Source organism: Cervus elaphus, chromosome 4 (genome assembly GCF_910594005.1).
Source record: "Cervus elaphus chromosome 4, mCerEla1.1, whole genome shotgun sequence".
In the NCBI taxonomy this organism is placed as follows: domain Eukaryota; kingdom Metazoa; phylum Chordata; class Mammalia; order Artiodactyla; family Cervidae; genus Cervus; species Cervus elaphus.
The window spans coordinates 10,124,121-10,144,367 of record NC_057818.1 but is presented as its reverse complement, the minus strand read 5'-3'; the positions used below and the strand labels follow the sequence as shown (position 1 = coordinate 10,144,367).

At 46.3% G+C, this 20,247-nt stretch overlaps 1 protein-coding gene and 1 pseudogene across 3 annotated transcripts in view; one reads left to right on the top strand and one right to left on the bottom strand.

Annotated features, from left to right (window-relative positions):
• PLCG2 (phospholipase C gamma 2) overlaps positions 1 to 20,247 on the bottom strand; it is a 166,756-nt gene that overhangs the window by 69,821 nt on the left and 76,688 nt on the right. For all 3 annotated transcript variants that reach the window (XR_006340442.1, XM_043898142.1, XM_043898141.1), the window contains exons 8-11: positions 13,366 to 13,409; positions 11,693 to 11,765; positions 1,594 to 1,695; positions 659 to 777 (exon numbers count right to left, since the gene is read on the bottom strand). Coding sequence is in view for 2 of the 3 variants with exons in the window: in XM_043898142.1 (XP_043754077.1) it covers positions 659 to 777; positions 1,594 to 1,695; positions 11,693 to 11,765; positions 13,366 to 13,409 (338 nt within the window). In the remaining variant the exon portion in view is untranslated. The remainder of the gene's footprint in view (positions 1 to 658; positions 778 to 1,593; positions 1,696 to 11,692; positions 11,766 to 13,365; positions 13,410 to 20,247) is intronic.
• On the top strand, positions 4,971 to 8,908 carry LOC122691394 (annotated as a pseudogene).

Below are 20,247 nucleotides of genomic sequence, written 5' to 3'. Positions count from 1 at the left end.
AGGCTGAGCACCGAAGAACTGACGCTTTCGAACTGTGGTGCTGGAGAAGACTCTTGAGAGTCCCTTGGACTGCAAGGAGATCCAACCAGTCCATCCTAAAGGAAATCAACCCTGAATATTCACTGGAAGGAGTGATGCTGAAGCTGAAGCTCCAATACTTTGGCCACCTGATGCGAAGAGCTGACTCATTGGAAAAGACCCTGAGGCTGGGAAAGATTGAGGGCGGGAGGAGAAGGGGACTACAGAGGATGAGCTGGTTGGATGGCATCGCTGACTCAATGGATGTGAGTTTGAGCAAAGTCAGGGAGATAGTGAAGGACAGGGGAGCCTAGCGTGTTGCAGTCCTTGGGGTCACAAAGAGTCAGACATGACTGAGGGACTCAACAACAGCAACAGCTATGAATGAGACGCCCAAACTGGGCAAACTGGCTTTATCAACCTGCCTCTTAGGGCCACAGAAAAAGGATTACTAAGGCAATACCAACTAGGAAAGACAGATGCATCTCCCCTCCCCTCCAGCAGCTTCCATATAGCCCAGCGTGAGCAGCGAGGGCCTGCACTCTGCCCACTGCCCACACGCTCTGCCGGAGCAGCGCACCGGAGTGCCCTCTGTACCACCCTTTTGCCTGACGGGCCGCAGGCTGGCGGGGAGACTCACGTGTTGTGAGACGAGGAGATCCAGTAATGAGACAAGGGGTTGTTCATGTCCTGCATGTCCACCACGTCATACTTCTCGTCCCAGATGCTGTTCTCCCGGGAAAACAGGAACGTGAGGAACTAGGGGAGTCACAGACATGCGGGGTCACCACGCGAGGCACGGGTGGCGACTGGCTCCTGCGGGCCTGTGTCAGCTCAGGGGGACGGCATGCGAAGATTCAACACACGGCCCCCTGGCCTCAGCCACCCGTTTCCAAAGCAGAAAACTCGGCTTGCAACAGGCTGTATGAACACACGCTTCGCTGACCTATACAGTTAATTTCCTTTTCAATACGTTTCCTCAAGTATATGAGGCTACAAGAGTACACGCTGCCCATATACAAGGGCTTGGAGACAATAACACCATGAACATTTGTGAACGCACCATCCGATATGAGAAGCAGAACACCGCCAGTATCGTGATATCTAAAAGGCAAGAAACTCCATCTACCAGTTCCTGACCCCTTAGAAAAGAACACAGAAGCCTGAGTGACACTACTTCCTGGGGACAACCTTGCGTGGGGCGAAGGGAGCTCCCCAGTTCCCCTCAGCCCCTGCGGCCTCACGCGGGGCCAAGGGCACCCATTTCCACATCCTGCAAAAAGCCACACAAACCCTGCAATTCTAGTGCTGTCCTTGTGATGGTTTAAGGCTCGCTGGCAGCAACTCCCTCTAGCGGCAAAAGAAAAGATTTCACCTATGTGATCAGAGGAGGAGGAGAAAGATCAAAGACTATGATGGTTTAGGACCAAGGAAAAAAACAGCTCTTGACTGAGAGAGGCAGTCTAGGGACATCTAGCAGCAAAGCCCTCCAAGGGAAGAGACCTAGAAGATACACTTTGGAGGACAGCGATGTGAATCCAGAAGCCATGCCCACAGGACAGGGAGCTCACTCACCTCATCCACAAACAAGAAGGGTTCAGCAGTTTCCCTCATGGTGTCGTCAATAAACTTCGTCATCCGCTCACGGACTTTGCTCAGATCCTGAGCCCAAAGCTCCTTAGAATGATAAAAAGAACGTGAAATCATCAGAAAGAGGACTTTGCAAAATTCTTTACCTCCCAGACGGAGAAGGCAATGGTGACCCACTCCAGTACTCTTGCCTGGAAAATCCCATGGACGGAGGAGCCTGGTAGGCTGCAGTCCATGGGGTCGCTAAGAGTCAGACACGACTGAGCGACTTCACTTTCACTTTTCACTTTCCTGCATTGGAGAAGGAAATGGCAACCCACTCCAGTGTTCTTGCCTGGAGAATCCCAAGGACGGGGGAGCCAGGTGGGCTGCCATCTACGGGGTCACACAGAGTCGGACACGACTGAAGTGACTTAGCAGCAGCAGCAGCAGTTACCTCCCAGGATCCAGTTTTAGTCAATCACTGAAACATGGATGTATTCTGGACATGCATACCATCAAGGCCTCACCCTACACACAGCACACATTTTCCCTAACGGACCAGAGAGTAAAGATTTTAGGCTTTTGGCCGCAACCACTCAATTCTTCCATAATAGTGCAGAAAGAACCACAGACAACAGGCACACAAATGGCCATGGTTGTGTTTATAAATAAAACTTTATTTATAAAGAACAAGCTGTGGGCCAGATGCGGTCTGTGGCTATAGTCTGCCGACTCCTGCTCTAAGCTAATTCTTCACACTTGCTAGCCTGAAGAGGAGGGGAGCACAGTTATGTCAGACAACTAGGGTTATTCCCCTGGCTGATGGTGGGCAAGTTAAAGACCCTCTCTGAGCTCCTCGTCCATTACCTGGGAATAATGATACCTAAGCACAGAGGCTGTGAAGGACTGGATGAAATAAAAGTTCTGTGCTTAAAACAACTCCTGCAGCTCAATTCCAGAAAAATAAATGACCCAATCAAAAAATGGGCCAGAGAACTAAACAGATATTTCTCCAAAGAAGACATACAGATGGCTAACAAACACATGAAAAGATGCTCAACATCACTCATCATCAGAGAAATGCAAATCAAAACCACAATGAGGTACCACTACACACCAGTCAGAATGGCTGCTATCCAAAAGTCTACAAGCAATAAATGCTGGAGAGGGTGTGGAGAAAAGGGAACCCTCTTACACTGTTGGTGGGAATGCAAACTAGTACAGCCACTATGGAAAACAGTGTGGAGATTCCTTAAAAAACTGGAAATAGAACTGCCATATGACCCAGCAATCCCACTTCTGGGCATACACACTGAGGAAACCAGATCTGAAAGAGACACGTGCACCCCAATGTTCATCGCAGCACTGTTTATAATATCCAGGACATGGAAGCAACCTAGATGCCCATCAGCAGACGAATGGATAAGGAAGCTGTGGTACATATACACCATGGAATATTACTCAGCCATTAAAAAGAATACATTTGAATCAGTTCTAATGAGATGGATGAAACTGGAGCCCATTATACAGAGTGAAGTAAGCCAGAAAGATAAAGACCAATACAGTATACTAACACATATATATGGAATTTATAAAGATGGTAATGATAACCCTATATGCAAAACAGAAAAAGAGACACAGATGTACAGAACAGACTTTTGGACTCTGGGAGAAGGCAAGGCTGGGATGTTTCGAGAGAACAGCATCGAAACATGTATATTATCTAGTGTGAAACAGATCACCAGCCCAGGCTGGATGCATGAGACAAGTGCTCAGAGCTGGTGCACTGGGAAGACCCAGAGGGATGGGATGGGGAGGGAGGTGGGAGGGGGGATCGGGATGGGGAACACATGTAAATCCATGGCTGATTCATGTCAATGTATGACAAAAACCACTACAATAATGTAAAGTAATTAGCCTCCAACTAATAAAAATAAATGGGAAAAAAAAAGTTCTGTGCTTAAAACAGCACCTGGTACACAGAAGGTGCTCAAATCACAGCAACATGAATGGTCGGTTGTCATCCTCCTGTGACATCTGGTTCCATCCAGACAATTCTGCAAGTCACATACTGTCACTGTCATTTTAGAGATAAGGACGCAGAAGCTCAGAACATCACATGATCCCAACTTCACACAGCTAGTAATTCGGACAGCAAGGCTTCCAAATAACCAAACTTCGGAAAACCGACACAGAATCGGTCAAGATCAGCAAAGTATTGCTACTCAGACACCAATAAGGTCTGAAAGATACATGACCAGTTCAAAAACAGCTTCTGCCCAGTCTCAGAAATTCGGAAGCCCTTAGAAAAAAGAACATATAACGGAAAGAACTTCACTGTTTTCTCTTCAAACCCTAAATCCCCAAATATTCCTAGACAAAACGATAAAATATGACCCAAGGATTCAATTTTGGCTCATGTTTTCTGAATTCCTAATATTCTAAAACCTCTATCTGTAAGAAAAATAAAACCAGATGTGCTACCAGCTACGTGTGGTTGGATGGGAAGGTCAGAACAGGAAGTTTGAAAGAAGAGCATACGGGCAGACACAAATGAGGTAGGTGTAAGTCAACAACAAGCCTCACTGTTGATTCTTGCAAATTGACTTGGATGAAGGACACCCAACAGCCAGGAGCCAGGGGAGCAGCTGGTTCATTTGTGTCCAGGGTGTTACAATCTTTGAATACCAGAGTAGGAGACTCAAATTGTAGGATACTTAATGCAAACACCTTGCCAGGCCTAGATGCCCTGCAAAGGCCAGAAGCTTCCTACTTCCTTCTCCTATAGAGCTTTTGCATAAAAAATCATGGGTACCGAGCCGACATAACCTGGAACTGAAATGGCTGTGAAAAAGAAATCTTCTGCCTAAAGGAGTTTAAAATATGAATATCCTAGGGGGTTAGTAAATGTTTCTACTTGGTGGGACTTCCCTGGTGGTCCAGTGGTTAAAACTCTACCATTTCAATGCAGGGGGCACCGGCTTGTTCCCCAGTCAGAGTACTAAGACCCCACATGCCACATGGCTGAAAATGAAAAAAAAAAATGTGTCTCTGTGGTGTGGGGTATTGTGCTGGCAACTGCAATAATGGCAATGATGAGAATATGAGGAGAGAATTAACTGCGGTGAGGTGGTCCGCGCTGGGCAGGGCGGCACGCCAGGCTTTGCCCTCAACCTTGTCATGTGTGGCTCATTTTGAACTCACACAAGCCCAGGAGCTACGTATAATATTATTCTCTGGTTAAATAAATAAGATAGCTGAGGCTTCAGGTCATTAAATAAACTGACCCAACAGTGAGTCCCAGACACATCAGATTCAGGTCAGTTCACGTCACCTGTCCCTCCCAGGGCTGGACTGCAGCCCACTTGACCAGTCCCCAGATGGAAATTCAGACGGGTTCTCTGAAATTCTCACATCTATTAAAATGCCACCATCACACCAGCTTGTTAGAAAAGATGGAGGTGGTGGATTTCCATGTGAAAACTGCCAGGAACAGAAGTACCAGGGCACAAAACCTGGGTTGGGAGTAAATCTGGAAGAGTCTTCCCTGTCCTTCATCTAAAGAATGAACATAAACGTAAAATCCCGAAGTATGATCCCTCAAAATACTGCCACAACTTAAAGAAGATAGGGGAGGATTTCACAAATGCTGTCCCTATATCCAACCTCACTTGGGAACTGGAAGGAGGGAATGATCCTATGAGTAAGAAACGGCAAGGAGAATTCTCTGACTTTCACAGCCCTGCCAAGAAGACAATAAAAGTGCAGAAGAATGAGGGTCCCGCTGCATCTCTAACCATCAGATCAAAACCTCGCGGCGTAACAGAGTCCACATTTAAAACAACAGGTTGCACAAGAAACACCCCATAATTCCATTACTCCTAAATCACCCTCTACAACTGATGATGATGATGGTCAGAAATTTTAAAATGTATTTTTTCAGACTTCTGGTTTAGAAACTACCAAAAACAGAAATAGCCTATCTGATGATGATACTGATTCTGAAGATGAATTAAGACTAATCATTGCAAGAGAGGAAAACTTAGAGAAAAACGACATGGTCCTCAAATGAAATTGAAAATGATTCCTTTGAAGTTGTAAGGGATGATTTTTAAATCTGATTTTCACAAATTTCATACTTCAGCAGGTTTAGGCCTCAAAAACAGTGTCTCTTGTCTCAACAGTGAAAATAATGTTATAGAAAGTGGCTGTGATTCTGCTTCAGGAGACACAGATGAAATCACTGCAAGGAAAAAAGTTCTGGCAAGATCAAAAACAGTGTAGATTTTTCACAGACAGAAAAGTCTATGTACAAGAAAACTTATTTGAAAAACATTAAAAAAGCATGCTCTTTCTGATGGCTGTAATAAAGTACAAAAAAGAAAAAATAGAGATAGCCCTCAGTCACAGAGTTAAGGCTCTTGGTTGCAAATCTCTGATTGAGTCCAGTGAAGATGCTAATTCCATATCAGAATCAACTGAGTCTGAAGGAGATAAGGAGTATAACACCTTGATGGAAAACTGTCTCCGTGTGGATCTGACTTTGGCTGATTTGGAACAGTTGGCTGGCAGTAACCAGGAGGCTCCAAAAGACTGAGAGCAATGGCCAGGAAACCACGGCCAAGCGTGACAGGGCCTCCAAGAGCCACAGGACTCCAGGTGACCTCCGCAGAGGCCAGCAGCATAGTCGTCCCGAGGAGATTGTGGCTTCTCTTTTAGAAGGAAAAGAGAACCCACATGGAAAACAGAAACCAAAGGAAAATACCTTAAAGTCAAAATTTCAGGCTTTCAAAGGAGTGGGCTGTCTCCACGGAAAGGAATCAATGAAAAAATCCTTGCAAGAGAGTGTCGCCTCTAACAATATTAATAAAGATCAAATTTCCTTGAAACTTGAGGAACCCAAGAACATGTCCATGGAAAAATGGTCCCTGTGTGCTAATGGCCCATCAAGTGAACAGACTCCTTTCCAACATGCAAAGGAGTCAAATGACTCAAACCAAATTCAGCCTCAAAAGACACAGTCTTCCTTTGAGAGCCAGGGTCACAAAGCAGGTGTCCCCTAACAGTTCAGAAAAGACAAACAGGAATCCTATTTCTAGTCTGCTGCCACTGAAAGATAAGAAATCTTTAAGTGCTGGTGCTAAGACTCGCAGCAGAGGCCTTGATGAAGACTGTTGCCACAGGACTAGAAACTCAGGAGAGGACTCTGATCGGAGGCCACATCTGTGCAGCTCCAAGGCCCCTAAGAAACCACCAGAGGTTTTCTCAAGGAGACTCCCAGGGAAGCAAAACTGACTTCCCACTTTCTGTTAACAGTTCATCAGATGTTAGTGCTAAGGATAAGCATGCTGAAGATAATCAGAAACATTTGGCAGCCTTAGAGGCAAGGCAGAAAGCAAAAGAAGTCCAAAAGAAGTTGGTGCACAATGCTCTGGCAAATTTGGACAGTCATGCAGAGGACAAGCCGACGCACATCATCTTTGGTTCCAATAGTGAAAGTGAAACAGGAGATATCCACTCAGAAGCAAAGCCATCCAGGAGAGGAACTGGTAAGAGTCCATGGGTAGAGCCTCTGGGAAGCTCTTTGACAGCAGTGATGATGAGGAATCTTGTTCTGAAGATGACAATAACAGGTTCAGAATTAAACCTCAGTTTGAGGGCAGAGCTGGACAGAAGCTCATGAATTTGCAGTCTCACTTTGGCACTGGCTCCCGATTTCTAGAAAGTGATAGTAAAGAGGAACAGGAAGAAATAAATGAAAAGAAAACTGCTGAGGAGGAAGAGCTTGCTGCAGAAAAGTTTTTTTGAAAGCCCTGAATGTTGTGCAGAGCATTTTGCAGATCAGCTTAAGCAATTCTACAAGCAAAGGATCAGTAGCTGCAAAGAAATTTAAGGACATCAGACATTATGATTCAATGAGGCATGACCATGCCGCTTATGAAAGAAGGCAAGATGATAAACTCAAAGAAAGTAAAGCAAAACAAAAGAAGAAAAGGGAGGAAGCTGAGAAACTACCTGAGGTGTCTAAAGAAATGTGTTATAACATTCAGTTCAGTTCAGCTCAGTCTCTGGCGTGTCTGACTCTCTGCGACCCCATGAACCACAGCATGCCAGGCCTCCCTGTCCATCCCAACTCCTGGAGCTTGCTCCAACTCATGTCCATCGCGTTGGTGATGCCATCCAACCATCTCATCCTCTGTCGTCCCCTTCTCCTCCCACCTTCAATCTTTCCCAGCATCAGGGTCTTTTCAAATTAGTCAGCTCTTCGCCTCAGGTGGCCAAAGTATCGGAGTTTCAGCTTCAGCATCAGTCCTTCCAGTGAATATTCAGGACTAATTTCCTTTAGGATTGACTGGTTGGATCTTTTTGCGGACTCTCAAGAGTCTTCTCCAACACCAGAGTTCAAAATCCATGGCTGATTCATGTCAATGTATGGCAAAAACCACTACAATATTGTAAAGTAATTAGCCTCCAACTAATAAAAATAAATGGGAAAAAAAACAAACAAACATGAATTCTCCGGCACTCAGCTTTCTTTATAGTCCAACTCTCACATCCATACATGACCACTGGAAAAACCACAGCTTTGACTAGATGGACCTTTGTTGGTAAAGTAATGTCTCTGCTTTTTAATATGCTGTCTAGGTTGGTCATAGCTTTTCTTCCAAGGAGCAAGCGTCTTTTAATTTCATGGCTGCAGTCACCATCTGCAGTGATTTTGGAACCCAAAAAATAAAATCTGTCACTGTTTCCATTGTTTCCCCATCTATTTGCCATGAAGTGATAGGATTATAACATTGCTACAGATTTAAAACAAATATTCCAGACTGTAAAAGATACCAGTGGAAAGGAAGATGACACATCTTGGAATTTGGACTCTGATGGAGAGAAAGCTGAGGTAGTCCAGGACCCTACAGCTCTGATGATTTGGGATGAACAAACCAGCAGATTCACATTTTCCTTTGAGTCTGATGCCAAAGATGAAAAGGAAGAGACCTATAGAGTTGAAGCAGTAAAACCTGGGAAGATCACCTGGCAGGGAGACCCTGGTTTCCAAGACAGCAGTTCAGAAGAGGAAGACGTTACTGAAGAAGATGACAAAAAGCACAGCCCTGAAGAAGTATCATTACCTGAGAAAGAGACTACTAGATTTTTCCTCTTCTCTAAGAATGATGACAGACTTCATGGCTCAGACTTTTTCTGGAGAGGAGTGGGAAGTAATATTAGCAGGAATTCTTGGGAAATCAGAACAAACAACTTAAGTATGGACTGTCCAAAGAAACATAAAGACGCCAAAAGGAAAGTGAAACCAAAATAATAAATGTCATCATTAGTTTTGATACCAAATGTAAACAAGTCTCACCGTGGAAATTGGAGTGATCTAGAAAATATTTTAGCTGGCAAAGAATTCAGAGTGAAGGAATATTCAAAATCTTATCTGGTGGATATCATTCTGATTGCTTTCTTTTTCTGTAGCTTTCCTATCTGCTCTTACCTAATTACTTCAAACAACCTAAACCTTTGTTTTAATGAAGCATAAGATAGTCCCTCAAAATACTTTTGTATAATAATCTCCTTGCCCTCCATCTTCAATAACTAATGGGCATTTCCTGACATGAGGTTTACATAAAGCTTTTTAAAATATATGCATCGGAGCACATGTATTTTCCAAGTTATGTTTCACGTAAATTATACTTGAAATATTTGATTGTATTAAGTACACCCTACCTCCAAAAAAAAAATATGCTGCTGTCATTTCTTTAGGATAAGTTCCTAGGAGAGCAGTTATTAAAGTGCAGAAGGCTGTTTTCAAAGTTTCCATATTAACTGCATTTTTCCCAAAGTGTTTTCTGAGAAACTTGCACTAACTCGCACACCAAGTGTGGCAGCGGTTATTTCACATGAGCCTCCAGGCCCCGGGTCACCGGCTCAGCGACCCACAGAGACATTTAGGGTCCATGTGACTGATGGCCCCAGGCCCCAGCCCTTGCTCCCACCACGCACACGCACACGGAGGCACGCAGTCTGCCCGCGTCCTGGCCCCCGGATGTGGGATCCGAACTCTCTGCACTCTGCAGCCGGCCCGTGACCCTGACCTCTGAGGGCAGCCCAGTGATGGGGCCAGTGTGGGGCAAGCGGACTCTCCCAGGAATGTCACTGCCCTGCACGAGGCGGTGGATCCAGGAATGGACCCTGCCGGGAATATCACTGCCCTGCACGAGGTGGTGGATCCAGGAACGGACTCTCCCGGGAATATCACTACCCTGCACAAGGCGGTGGATCCAGGATACATGGTAAGTTGTCCCCAGGGGTTTCACCATTTAACTCCAACACCTCCCTACAAAACTGAGTAATTCAGTGCAAGCAAGAGCATGGAGAAAAAGCAGACAGCATGGGTGCCTCTCTCTCTGCTTCAATCTCCGGGCAGTTCAGCACCTTACATGTAATTGGGTCCAAGAGACTTCATCTATCCCCCTCATTTCACCTGCCCTGTGTCATAGTCCCAGGCGGGCAAGTAAGACTTCCCTTGGTCACTCCCATGCACCCCAGCATCCTGATCACCATTCATCATGAACCACCGCAGCTACCCGCTCCGCCTGGACCTTCCTGCGGCCGGCCTCGTCCAAGTGTGTGTCTCTGTTCATCAATCTCCCTACAACCAATGGCATCTGAACACGGGATGGGTGCTGACACTAAGAAGTTAGCGCTGGTTGCGAAAGGTGTTAACAGGAGTGCTATTGTCCTGTTTTGTTAAAAAAAAAACCTCCAATTCACGAGAGAGACATATTGGAGTATTTACAAATGGAATGATACAGAGTCTGGGGTTTCCATTAGAATTTGCCAACAAAGAAATGAAGGAGGAGGGAAGGGAAGGGAGACACGTGCATGTGGGGATGGAAGAGGGATGAAATGAAAGTAGCAAAACATTCATAATTCTGTAATCTGAATGACGGGTCCACAGTAGTTTATGATGCCAGCCTGTCTACTTTTGTGTTTGTTTGAGATGCTGTACATACAAAGTATTTTTTAAAGTAAATGAGCTGGATATCATCATGAATCTAAAGCTGCTCTTAAAAAGTCTATTAAAACAGAAATAAAGAACGTCCTTCACAGTCCAGTGGTTAAGACTGTGCCTTCCAATGCACAGGTGAGGGTTCGATCCCTCATCAAGGAGTTAAGAATCCCACGTGCTTCAGGGCCAAAAAATACAAAATCCAAAACAGTCGCGGTATTGTAAAAATTCAATAAAGGCTTTTAAAATCTTTAAAAACAACTAAAGGGAATAAAATACGTGAAACTCCAGTGGTAGAAATAACATTTTTGAACAGACAATGTGACTATGTGTGTACACACATACCCACACATGCACGCAAAGGTCAGCACCATCTTCTCCGAACCCCACAATTCTGAGAGGCAGGGCTCTCAGCCCCATTCAAAGAGGAGGAAAGCGGGGCACAGACAGGTCGAACCACCTGCCCAAGGTCACACGGCTCGTGACAGGATGCCAGGTTTCTCTCAGTCTAGCTTGGCTTCTCCCTGAGGCACTCCTGACACGCGGGGCTGGGGGATTCCTTCCTGCGGGAGTGGGGCGAAGGTGGGGTGCAGTTGCCTCACAGCAGCCCTGGGCTCCCCCCACTAGACGCCAATAGCCCTGACCTGACTCTGCAGCCCCTGCCCGGATGGCACCATAAAAAACCACTGCCCGACACAAACACCGACTCAGCCACCAGCACGGGACCCACCCGCAAGCACCCCGAGAGACACCCACAGGTCACCTAAGGACAGCATGCTGCCTTATCCCTCGCAGGACCCGCAGGCTCGTCCACCTGAGTCTCATCCTCCCCGAGCCAGGGATGGCTTCCCGGGGAAGGGCCCCCCAAGACAAGCCGGAGGCGGGGGAGCAGAGGCCAGCAGGTGAGGGTCCCCATCGCCCCCTCCTCCATCTGCGCCCAGGGAAGGGGCTGCTGCGAGGCCAGCCTCATTCCAGAGCCACAGCCCTCAGGTGCCACTGGGCAAGGAGACGATTCCTGTTTCCTGACGGCAGATGCCGACAAGGTGACAAACTGTGGGCACAGCGCCCCCCACCCTGCTCTCCCCTCACCTGCTGTTCATGCAAGAGAAACCGCTGGAAGTCGTGCAGGTGGACAGCAGAGGCGTCCGGCCGGTCGGTGTTGCTGCCCTCGGGGAAAGAGATGGTGTTTAGACAGGGGAGGTCAGCAGTTGGGAGGCGGTCCCAGCCCGCAGCCACCCGGGCGCCCAGCCGAGCCCCCCACTGCTGCCCCACGGGGTCAGGTGTGGGCTGGCTGATGGGAAGACAAAGGTCACTCAGATGACAGCCTTGACCCAGGAGGATGCAAAGAGGGGCGCTGACACCAGAACCCCGGAGAATCAGGCCCTGGAATCCACACCCAGCTGCTCCCAGCCGGTCCCGCAGGGGCAGGCAGGGCAGGCAGGACAGTGGAGGCCAGGGTGGGGCTGGCCGTGGAGTGCATTTAGGGGGTGGCAATGCTGGAGAAGTGACCCCAGAGTCTGCTCTGAGGCAGGAGAGGGGCCTGGATGAAGCCCCGACTCTGGGCGGGTGGGGAGAACCCGCTGGAATATGCGAGACCAGGGCCAGGGAGCCAGTGGAGGGCCTCTAATGGGAGAATCTTCCGCCTGAGACAGGGACTCCTTCAGCCTGACCGCTGGCCTCCTGGAGAGGGTGATCAGCTGGACAAAGAACCTCACTGGACCAGCAGAAGCGGCCAGGAGGGCTACGAGCTACGTCCTGTAAAACAGGGCTCTCCAGGGAAACGCATACCTCTCCCTGAGCATCTGCAGTGGGGGTGGGAGGGTTTGTTTTAAATACAGGAGCTAAAACACGCTTTAAGTTTTATCCCTTTACTAAACACTCAGGGTCCAAAGTCTACTGTCTCTGAGTGTATTTCTAGCCTTTTTTCTTAACAGCCTCATGGTTCAACACTAATCTTTTCAGTAAAACCCTGCAAACAAATCAGATTCATTGAGATGAATGAATACTTTGGAGTTTTCAGGTTTCTGGTTTAGAACTCAACAGAGGAACAGTTGCCAGGGCATCTTCATCAATGAGGGCTGGTTCCTAAAGGCAGGCCGGGGTCGGCAGACCACAAATCACATTCTAGGTGCTGTTAACTCCACAGTAAACCTTTCTCCCAGGTGGAGAGGCTTGGGAGACACAGCACACTACAGATCTCCCACCTGGGGAATCAGTAAGCTCAGTAAAGGGCCTCACAGGTCCTGCAGACTTGTTTTAGCCATCATATCATCACCACTATTTATGAGCCTTGGCATGCACCACACAAAGCACTTTATGTGCTTCGACTCATTTTAATTCGATTCAACCTGCTTAACCAGGACGTCCTGAAGCAAGCAGGCTTCTCTACAGAACCTTCTGGGCCATCCTCCCAACACTCCACAAGTCCTGCTGCTGTGCACATTTATTCATGGCACTGGATTGATTAGAGTCCATGACTCAATGGACATGAGTTTGAGCAAGCTCCAGGAACTGGTGATGGACACGGAAGCCTGGCATGCTGCAGTCCGTGGGGTCGCAAAGAGTCGGACGCGACTGAGCAACTGAACTGAACTGAGTGTCAGGATAGTCAGTTCCCCAGCAAGGGGACCCCGTCTGTGTGGAGACCAGTGCCTGCCAGAGAGGTGACCTCCTGGAGGTCAGGTGGCTGGGCTGGGAAGACCCACAAGGGCGCCACTGCCTGGCACAGCCACCCAGAACTACAACCCAGTAGGGTGCCTCACCCCAAGAGGAACACGGAAGAATCCTTTTTGAATTCGTCAAGGATCTGAAACAGAAAATAGAACACACACACACAAAACAAGAAAATTAGACGTGTCAGGACAATGAAAATAAACAGAGTTTTTGTTAAAAAATTACCATGGTCGTTTATGTGACTTGTAAACATTCAAATATTTACATCTTGACACAAAAGGTGGAAGTCTTCCTCACCTCTTTCACAGCCTGATTCCTGAGGAGCAATCACTCATAATAATTTGGTAGTTCTCCATCTTGAGTTCATTTTATAGATATTCAATTAATTATATCTTATCAAATTATATCTTATCATCTTATGTTACGTCTATGTCTTCCAACATTTTTGCTGTTGTTTCACACTTTGGACATTATTTAGCAACTTCAAATTGCTCTGCCTCACTACTTTGAAAACCCACTCTGTATTCCATGTCTGTCCTTCAATTTTCTGCTAACACATCCAGTATCACACTGAATGTGCCCACATATCTACCTTCACCCACTTGTGCCAGCACTTCCGTGGGGTGGATTCCTGGGTGGGAAAGAACCTGGACACCAGGTGTGCACATTGCCTTTCAAAGATTCACCAAAGTACTCTCTAAACCGCTGTCCTGCCTGGCACGCCCAGCAGAAAATACACACCCCTTTCTGCACCCTCACAACTACATTTCAAATCCTTAATATTTCAATGGGCTCACTTCTCATCCTTGAATTCAAGAGAAAAAAAAAATATCGGGAGCTCTAGTCCAAGGCTTCAGGGCCTGCTCGTACTCCAGCTGTTGATGAAGGGCGGTAAGCTCCTCCACAAGGAGGACCGGGGACACCCCTGTCCCCAGCCACCACCACACCAGCTCCCTAGCAGGCATCTCACACACACATGTGCAAGGATGCACACACACCCACATACCACACACACATACATGCACACCCATGCTGCATCCATTTCCAGTTAGGCAGTATGATTGCAACAGTCTCTACTGAGACTGTTGGATCAACACTGGAGTAATTCAGGACACAGACGGAAACGCAGCTCCTGGCAGGCTATAAATGCTAACAATCTAAAACAACTCCTGCCCTCGATGCCCCAGTCCTCTTGCCAAACAGCCTGCGCTCCAGGATGACATGTGGAAAATCAATGTTCTAGAAAAGGTAGCCACTGGCCCCTAGGAAGCCTCAGGCGGTCTGCAGGAGTCTGTGCATGTACTTTTTTTTTCCTTTTCCTGGAAAGATGGTCTGTAGCTTTAATCAGCATCTCAAAGAAGTAGGTCACCAAAAAAGGTTAGGAGTCACTCTTTTAGAAAGACTTAGAAGGACTTCCTTTCACGTACATGTCATTTACAGCAGCGGTCCCCAACCTTTTTGGCACCAGGGAAAGGTTTTGTGAAAGACGATTCTTCCAAGGACTGGGGAGGGGGGATGGTTTCAGGATGATTCAAGCACGTTACGTTCACTGTGCACTCTACTTCTGTTATTATTGTACCAGCTCCACCTCAGATCATCAGGCATTAGATCCCAGAGGCTGGGGAATCCCTGATTTATAGCATGGCTATTTTTTTTTTTTAAGGAGGTAGGATTTTAGGGAGGGCATGCTGTTTGCTCTCTGGACTCATTTGGCCCTTACATCGCTGGGTCAACTGGGGCATAAGAACAGATCCTCTCAAAAAACCCCGAGACTGGTTCCCCACACCTGGAGAAAGGCCACCTGTGACTCCCCTCCCAAGTGTTTCCACTCCATGTGGTTCTTACTTAAAGCCAGCCCCTTCCTCTCCACGCAATGAAGCAGAGAAAAAGCTCCACTCCATTCCAGCCACACGGGGAGCCAGGATGAAGGAGGGGGGTGCCTCTACTTCAGAGGTGACTCCAGAGCCAGGAAAGACCTGGAGGTACACTCCAGCTTCCCGGTCACATCACCCCACTTTCTGAACCCCCAGAAGCCTGTGTGCAGAGGCAGAACATGTTTGTAGGAACCAGCCCCTTGGGGTACAGAGCAGGGACCAGACTGAAAGCAAAGGGGTTTGTCACACTATTGTCTCTGCCTGTCTATGTCTGAAATTTCCCTTAACACAAAAGTTTAAAAAATTAAAAAGTATCAACGGGAGGGGCTTCCCCAGGGGCTCAAAAGACAAAGAATCTGCCTGCAATAACCCAAATCCATCTCTGGGTTGGATCAGGAAGATCCCCTGGAGGAGGGAATGGCTACCCACTCCAGTATTCCTGCCTGGAGAATTCCGTGGACAGAGGAGCCTGGCGGGCTACAGTCCATGGGGTCACAAAGAGTTGGACACAACTGAACAACTACATACACACACACCCCCCCCAATAGGGACCCCTGGTGGTCCAGTGGTAAGACTCCACTGCAGGGGGCCCAGGTTCCATCCCTTGTCAAGGAACTAGATCCTGCATGTTGCAACTAAGACCCAGCAGAGCTAAATAAACAGTATTTTTAAAGTAATAAAAAATAAAAAGAAGTATCAGTGGGTGGGCAGTGAAGCTGAGCAAAGGAGAACTGAAGCTCTAGCTCTGTAGTAGCCACCTGACCTCCAGCAAGTGACCTCTCTGCGTGTCAGCATCTTTGGTCCATAAAATGAGGATAATAAGAGTTCCTATCCTACAGGGTCTTGAGGAGAATTAAATGCATGTAAGACATAGCACAGTGCCCGACATAGAGTTTACACTTAGCAAATGTTAGTTGTGATCTTTTATTTATAACACCATTATTACAACCTAGTCAGAGATATACCCCTCTCCCGAGGGTGGACACACATGAAATTTTAAGTTCTTATCCTCCTTCTACTGCCAAAGTTTTAGAAGCTTTGAGGCTTCAGTGCAGCAATGTAAGGAGGTAGATAGACAGGAAGAGGAACTGGCAACTTCAAGTTGGAAATCTACAGCTACTGATAAGCAGGACTCCACTCCCTGGACTTAAGTCTGGGGATCACCAACCATCATGAACAGCTCTATCACCCCAAGGAGCCCAAGAAAACCAGCTGAACCCCTAAGAGCACCAAGGTAATGCTTTTCTCTGCCCTGAGCTTCCAGCGAGGCACTCGGGAAGTAAATGATATGCTGACAGTTGGAAAGTGAAAGTGAAATTCTTTGCGACCCCGTGGACTATATAGTCCATGGGATTCTCCATTTCCCTTCTCCAGGGGATCTTCCCAACCCAGGGATCAAACCCAGGTCTCCCACACTGCAGGCAGATTCTTTATCAGCTGAGTCACAAGGGAAGCCCGCTGACAGTTGGGGGAGAGGCATTTACATACACAAGAGCAGTGAGGCTTCTCAAGTGGACCAGCAACTATCTATAGAGCCTGGGGCTTTGTTAATCAAATTTCAAGTTCACTGAATTAAAACATGCAGTTGCCAGACAGGACAGTTATACCTGCCAATGAAACAGAGAAGAGGCTGTTGACCCAAAAAGTCTTAGGGACCAGGGAGGGTGACCCTGGCCCCTAAATTAGTAAAGAGAGCTGCATGGGGGTGGCAGGCAGGGCTGGGACAAACCAGAAAGCATTCTTCCCTCCACTCAGAGGTTGCCAAAGATAGCCAGAACATGATAGTTTTTTCCCAAGAGAAGCAAAAAATCTGGATCTTAATAAGAAACCTTCCAAGTTTTAAACACAGACAATTCATTTAAAAAACACTTAGCCATACCACCCTGAACATGCCTGATCGCATCTGATCTCAGAAACTAAGCAGGGTCGGGCCTGGTTAGTACTTGGATGGGAAAAAAATATTTCAACCACTAGGCTAAGTACCAACCAAATGCCGGCTGAATGTGGCATTCTGACCATCAGGGGTAACTTCTGATAGGTACAGACATTTCCCCCAAAAAACTGGCCATCTAGGACTCATGGATTATGCAGAAATTTGACTTAAATTTCTCTCTCCCTCCTCCCTCTCAAACATACAAACATTCGCTTTAGAAAGAACCACAATGAAAAGTTCTCTTATGTGGGATTTGATCATGGTGGAGATTATCAGTGGGTAACCTGTACTGGCACGTACAAAGCTTTTATGCAAAACGTATTCCCAAGCGTTGCCTGCCCTCCATCTGATGAGACAGCAGCTTGAAATGTCACGGCAAATGATAAGTACTGGTTTTTTTGCAACTGCTTATCTTGAGTGAATCAACTTTTTCTCAGTCCTGGTCAACTGCCTAAGACAGCAATTGGCATTATTCTGGACTTCGTTTACACACTATTATCACAACATTTTCATTGCTCTCAAAATCTGATTATAAATGAAAGCTGTAGATTTAAATCTAAAAAGTGTTTTGATCAGCTTTTATGCAGCAGAATTGTCTTAAAGTTTCATATAAAAAAGAAGAGGGGGTTGGATAGTTTAAAAAGTTGTATAACCAAAGACCTGATTTAATACTTTCATTTTATAGAGGAGGTTGAGTGATGGAGCAAGATGGCTTCCCCCAAAACCCCTGGGGGCTGGAATTTAACTCTTTCAACTCCCAAAGTCTACCATTTCTTTCTACTCTACTTGGCAAACCAAGCACTAATTATTACATGGGTAAAAAAGTGAACACACTGCAACTCAATCTTTTACTCTATACAATCATGTATTTTTCCCCAATCTAGGCAGACAAGAAATGCTTCTCCCATTTCTCTGCCTCAGATACATCCAAAGACCCACAGTCAGTGGTCACTATCAAGAGGTGTGGCCCTGCGGCCAGTCTGCTGGAAGAAGGTGACTGGTAACTGTCTCCCATGCTCATCGCTTTAAAACGTCTGCACTCCTGACCTCCAAACCCTCGTTCCGTCTTCCCCAGAGCCCGGTGGGGTGAGACTCATCACGCCCACTGCACGGATGGGAAGACTGAGGCCGGGAGGGGTCAGTGGCTGGCCCAAGATCACACAGAGCCCTGCCCATTCCCTGCTCCAGACCCACCTCGGCCGCCTGCAGGGCCCTGTCCCGACAGCAACAGCAGCGGCGACCACCAGGCACACTGCCCCGTGCACTGCACCCGGCACCTCCCTTTTTACGCCTTATGCTTAATGGGACTTCTTTTTTTTTTTTTTCACTGCAAAAGTAGTGTGCTACTTGGAACAAGCTGAAGAAAACTGAGGGATGCAAAGAAAAATTTAATTATCTTGCCGGCATATTTTCCCAAATCCCTCCAGGACATGCAGAAAATCAACATTAAATGTGAGGTGTGCGTACTCTTCTCCTTGTTCATAGAAACACATGCAGACGTATACAGAAGGATTACTGTTTGTTACCAAGAAGTCAGACCTGGCTCCTCATTTCTGCTGCTGGTTTTCCTCATAAAATACCATCAACAGCTCTCAGGAAGGACAGAAACCCAATGAACTCAGGCTTCTAAATCAGCTGCAGGGTCCCACAGTACGGCTGGACCATAACTTACCAGGCTATTACACTCCTGAGAGGCATTCAGATGGCTCCCAGGTATTCGGCCAGCATAAGTAATGCTGCAGTAAACAGCCTGGTAATACATTCCTAGGTCTCAGTGCTTTCATTTCTCTAAAACAGAGCCCCCAGTGCCACTGGCAGGTCAAAATGCATGCCCATCTCAATTTTAAAATAGCATATTATCATAATCAAAAAACATTCTCATTATAGGAACACAACTGTAAAAGGAACAACACACACACATAATCCCTCAACCCAGAGGTAGTTAACTATTAATACTTCGGTAAATTTCCTTCCAGAACAAGCTGACACAGTAGAGTTAGCTGGACCTTTTTACTTTAATAGTCTCAGACTAAATTCCAATCAGACTAACAGGCACTCACATTCCCACCAAGAAGGTAGGAGACGGTCATTTCCCCACCCTGTCCCCTCAACTCTATCCCATTCAAGACCTTTGCCTATCTAACAGATGAAAACAGGACATTCCCACTGTCTATGTCCTGGACTAGAAGGGAGACAGAACACTTCTCATGGGTCTCTTAGGAATGGGCCAGACTTCAAAACCCAGGGGAAAGAGAAGCATCGTTTCATCATTGGCTTAGGAATCGTCTTACCCATGCCGATGGCTGACAAGCACAAGAAAAGACGCTCAACATCGCTAATCATCAGGGAAATGTCAATCAAAAGCACAATGAGTTATCACCTCAAACTTGTCAGAATGGCCATCGTCAAAGAGAACATGAATAACAAACACTGGCGAGGATGTGGAGAAAAGGAAACGCTCAGACACTGTTGGTGGGAATATAAACCGATGCAGCCACTGTGGAAAACAGTATGGAGGTTTCTCAAAAAAACTTACCACAGAGTTACCATATGACCCAGCATATCCACTCCTCCAAAAGGAACAATAGCCTAATTCAAAGAGATACATGAACCCAATGTTCATAGCAGCATTATTAATAACTGTCAAGATACAGGAGCAACCTAAATGTCCATCAACTGATGAATGGATAAAGATGTCACACACACACACACACAATGGAATACTACTTAGCCATAAAAAGAATGAAACATTGCATTATTTCTATGAAATATTGAAATACTGCCATACCCAACATGGATGAACTTAGAGAGTATCATGCTAAGTAAAATAAGTCAGAGAAAGACAAACACTGTACGATATCACTTACACATGGAATCTAAAAAATAAAACAGACCAGCGACTATAACAAAAAAGAAAAAGAAAAAAACAGATTCACAGATACACAGAACAAATTAGTGGTTATCAGTAGGGAGGGAAGGGAGGAGAGACAAGACAGGGGTAGGGGATTAAGAGGTACAAACTGTAATATTATGTACAAAATAAACTACAAGGATATGTGGTACAACACAGGAAATACAACCATATTTCCATAATAACTATAAATGGAGTATAACCTTTAAAAAGTGTACACCTATAATTTATATAACATTATACATCAACTATA